General features: G+C 43.6%; 1 protein-coding gene across 5 annotated transcripts in view; it reads left to right on the top strand.

Moving 5' to 3' along the window:
- The window catches only part of ARMC3 (armadillo repeat containing 3), a 157,859-nt gene that overhangs the window by 8,597 nt on the left and 144,475 nt on the right, over nt 1-4,787 (top strand). For 4 of the 5 annotated variants that reach the window (XM_019508298.1, XM_019508302.1, XM_019508301.1 and 1 more), the window contains exon 3: nt 708-756. The exons of the other annotated variant lie outside the window; for it this stretch is intronic. In XM_019508298.1, the coding sequence (XP_019363843.1) occupies nt 709-756 (48 nt within the window). In that variant the 5' untranslated portion in view covers nt 708. The remainder of the gene's footprint in view (nt 1-707; nt 757-4,787) is intronic. 5 annotated transcript variants of the gene reach the window in all.

Raw genomic sequence — 4,787 nt, 5'->3', positions numbered from 1 at the left:
TTGTAACCTGTCGAGGTCCAACTGTAGCCTGTTGCTCCCCTCTAATGTGCCCACATCCCCCCACAAGTTATGACTACTGAATTTGATTCTTTTTGCCAGGCTTTGTTTTATTTAGTGTACAATATGTAGGGAGAATCCAAGTGCATTTGCAACCAGATTTTCAGCATTGGAAGTGTTATTTTCCCACAAGTGTGCATAGATCACTTGTTTACAGTAGCACAAGCCATTACTGCAGTCACAAATGGAAAAGTAGATATTTGTGCATCTGAATACCTACCTCCAAGGGTAGTTCTGGCAAACCAGTACAGTTTTGTGCAGACAAATGAACCTAAACTTATAGAAAAGGTCACCCTTAATATATTTCCTCTGTGTGTATAACACAACAGCTATAACCTGGCATTGTGGTGTATCGCATGGACTTCACTCAGGTGTTTTTTGCCTGGTTCCTTTCCAGCTTTATTTTGGTGGCCTTCAGGGTTCACTAGGTGTGATCAAGTGTTAAGAAACTTATTTTGTGGAGCAAACACAACATTGCTGTTGCCAAGGGTGAACTTTCTGCCAAAGAACTTACTCTTGTTCCATGCAGAAGAGTCATCCACCTTTTCTCTAGATGGTTCTTGCTTGAGATATATCTGGTAAACTAGGTCCTAAGACACTGAAAGTAACTTGTTTGTTTCTTGCCTGCTTTTCTTTGGTTTTGTTCTTAGAATGGGTAAAAAAATAAAGAAGGAAGTGGAGCCTCCTCCCAAGGATGTGGTAAGTTTATAAAATGCTATATGCTATAAAATTAACATTTTACACAATTATAGGCCCCAATCCTACCCTCTTTACACAGTTCCTTACTCCCACTAACTTTCCTATGTAATTGTAAAACTGTCTTGTAAAGATGATCCCATTTCTTTTTTCTGTAGATATGAAAAACAGAGTGACCTGGCATGTGTTGTTTTTATAACAATTTATTGTCTTTGGCAGACTTTGCAAGCAGTAATGTATGAAGCAATCCAGGCTTCTTTTACTCTAAGAACTGTATGTTCCCTTCCATCTGTAAAAATCAGAAAAAGGGAGAGAAGTAACCTGAAATGTCCATGCCTGTGAGTTGTGGAGATGGACACATTCTTATTTCTGGAGAGATGGGTGTATAGAAGCATAGATGGGTCTGTAACTGCTTGGAGTGCAAAGATTTGCAGATATTTTGTTCTCAAGGAATCTGGATTTTTATACAAAATGAGTCTGCATATGCTTCTGTGCTTTGCTGCCCATTATCTTCTTCATCCTTCAATGCATGGTTTCTTTGGAACCCACACTACTACTGACTGCATCTCAAGTGACTGTGCAGTGTTACCATCTTAGAAGGAAGTGTAAGAGGTAGTAGAAGTCATGGAGATCTGTTAATATTCTATCTGCTCAGAGGTCCATTTTGGTTGGGGAATTGCCACGTGGAATAGCTGCTCCCTGGTCTACCAGTCACCTGCAGATCTGAAAAGCCTAGACCTCAGAGTAGTTTGTGAAGATGCTTTTATAGGTGCCTTGGGAGTGCTACTCAGTTACTGCCTCAGTCCTGCTGCTTATTTTGGGTTGTTCCCTTATTTTGTATTTCTTTTACCCCCAGACATATCAAGGAGGGCAACTTGCATTCCAACTACTGTTTTTTTTTTTGCTGGATTCAGTAGATGTGGACTGAGGCCAGGTGTCAGTGGTCCTTCCACATAGTTAAAGAATTATTCTTCTTTGTAAGTGCCTAGGTCGCTTCCAGCAAGGCCAGGAGTGCATTGCAGATGAGAAATATATTACTTCCTTCTAATACTGCAACTCAGAAATTTCAAGAAGTGTTATTTTATATGCTTATGATTGACAAGTTATGGAAAATGTGGAGAATTTCTGTATTCTTCTCAGTATGTACATTTCAGTATACATACTTGTATACTGTGATGTTTAAGGCGTGAAGGGTTTGATTTCTGCCTCCTCCCCAGTCAAGGACAGGGAAGTTAGAAATGAGTAATAGTTACCAAGTTGCCTTGGAGAGACGGTGGAAAGCAAGTAGCTACACGCTAACATTTAACAACAGCCAGCAAAAAGGCGGAACATGGGTAAACAACATAACTGGAACTTGATATACAGAAATGAGATATCAGGCCACTGTGCTGAGAGGTCTTCTGCCTAGTTCAGGAGAATAGTGGGAATCCTGGTATAAGAACAGGGTCATAGACAGTCTAGCCTGGTGATTAGGCTACTAGGGAAGGGCAGGTGCCAGGGGTAGAGTCCAAATTACAGGCTGTGTCAGGGGTCAGGAATTGGGGACTTTGGGCGTGTGTAGATGAAACGATATTTCCCATTTACGCTGATGCAACTGCATTAGTGTTTGAATGATTCAGGATTTCCCGCCTCTCTGAAGTCCATTTAGCACCCTAAACTAACACTACTTAGAGATGTGTTTAATTTGGGGTACTCTCCAGTTACGCTGCTCCAACTGTGGATTTGTTTGTCCAAACAGCCAAGAACTCCGAAGACTTTAATCCCCTTTGCCACAAGAGAGTGTTGTGCTCCGGCCTTTAGCCAGGAGGTACCACTGTGTGTTTTGTTGTTGTTGTTGTTTTTGTTACCCTCCTCACCCCTCCCTCCTCCCTTCTTCCTCACAGCACGCAGTGGAGTGGCCATGGGTTCAGGTTGGGACGGGTCTGCTCAGAAAAATGTATTATTATTTTAAAACGTGGGAGGCCAATAATCCCTTAATTTTCTATGTCCTCTTAATTCTTCTGCCCTCCCCCGACCTATAGTGTATGACTTCCCGCTCCTGCCCATGTACCCTCCTGTCCTCATGCCCCCCCACACCCTCATCGTGTGCTGCTGCTGCAGTGGACAGAGTTCCCAACGACAGCTGCAGCATCACCATAATGGTAAGTTTTTTGCAAGGAGTTTGAAACTTTGGAGTGGTTACATGACTTCCTTTAAACTTCATCACATTTCATTTCAGAACCACGACAAAAAATGTCCAGGGGCAGGACACTGCCTGCCAGACCCGATGCCCAGTATATGCAGCATCCGGGTGATATTTATAGATTTCATAGACATTAGGGCTGGAAGGGATCTTGGAAGATCATTAAGTCCAACCCCCTGCCCCAGGGGCAGGAAGTCAGCAGGGGTCATAGGAGGCATCCAAATGTCTCTTGAAGGTGTTCAAAGTAGGTACTTGAACCACCTCCAGTGGCAGGCTATTCCAGACCTTGGGGGCTTGGACAGTAAAAAAAGTTCTTCCTTATGTTCAGGCTGAAACGGTTATGGAGGAGTTTGTGACCGTTCGATCTTGTCATCCTTTGAGGCGCTCTGGTGAACAGACGTTCCCCCAGATCCTGGTGGTCACCCCGATAAACTTATAGGTGGCCACCAGATCACCCCTGAGCCTGTGCTTTTCCAGGCTGAAGAGTCCCATTGCTCTCAGCCTCTCATCATAAGGTCTGTTTCCTTGACCTCTTATCATGCGTGTGGCTCTCCTCTGGACCTTCTCAAGCTTCTCCATGTCCTTTTTGAATTGTGGAGCCCAAAACTGGACACAGTACTCTAGCTGTGGCCTCACCAAGGCCGAGTACAACAGGAGAATGACATCCTGGGATTTGCTTGTGAAGCATCTATGGATGCAAGCCAATGTTTTCCTTATTTTACTAGCTGCAGCATCACATTGATGGCTCATGTTCATCTTTGTGGTCAGTTATGACTCCCAAGTCCCTTTCGTCCATAGTGCTAGCCAGCGTAGCATTGCTAAGCCCATAAACATGCTGCAGGTTTTTCTTCCCAAGGTGGAGAACGTTGCATTTTTTGGTGTTTAAAAACCATCAGGTTCTAATCCGCCCATTTGCTGAGCCTGTCAAGGTCAGCCTGGATCACCCTCCTATCTTTGGGTGTGGATGCTTTACCCCAAAGTTTGGTGTCATATTTAGGTAATATGTTCCACCGATCTTGTGGGGGGAGGCGAGCGGGGGGTGCAAAAGTCTTTTTTTCACTGTGCTCCAAACCCCACCTCCTCTTCTTCCTTTTTCCCCCTCCTTGCAGAAAACTTTTGTGGGTGTAACTTGCCTGGGGCAGCAGCTGGCCCAATAATGAATGAGGAGAGTGAAGAGGAGAGTGAAATATGTTCAGATTTGTAATTTTTTAATTTTATTTTTTACATTTTGTATATATGTTATATTGTCAAGCTGCAGCATTTTCAATAAAGTGTTTTATTTTTGGTCTATATATGTGTCTTGTTTTCTTTGGGGTGGGTGGATGGTAGGGTTGGTTTTTGGAGACTGCACCTGCCTCATCATGGGGATGCTGTGCTTTGGAGTTTTTTATGGAATCATAGCATTACTGGAAAGAGTTGCAAAGAGTTGCAGGGTGGACTGTTAGTGGAGGGAGGGAGGTCAATTGCTTGTTAAGTACTACCTAGGGTGCAGCCAGCATTTCTTTTAAGAAAAAAGACTAAACTCCCCCACTCACCCCCAGCAGCAAGTAGGCAATCTGCAAAATGTCTCCATGCATGGACCTCCCAGGACCTTTGTCTAAGACTTTAACAAGTCTTTAATGCATTACAATGCATTTCATATGCATAGTTGCTGAGGGGGGTAGGGAGTTGGGGTTAACCCCTGCTGCCATAGCTCCAAAACAACTTCTTTTTTTTTCTTTGCAGGATGTACTGTTATGGGAGGTGCAATGCAAAAATCATTTTCTTTTCAATGTTTTCTTTGCAATGAAATGTTTTCTTTACAAAATCCTGCATGCAGCACCTTTTGGAGCTGGGTTCTCAGGCCCCCTCC

This window comes from Gavialis gangeticus, unplaced genomic scaffold (assembly GCF_001723915.1).
Source record: "Gavialis gangeticus isolate Ggan-Ray unplaced genomic scaffold, GavGan_comp1, whole genome shotgun sequence".
NCBI lineage: Eukaryota > Metazoa > Chordata > Crocodylia > Gavialidae > Gavialis > Gavialis gangeticus.
Note: the sequence above shows the minus strand (reverse complement) of the source record. Positions and strands in the feature narration are given on the sequence as shown.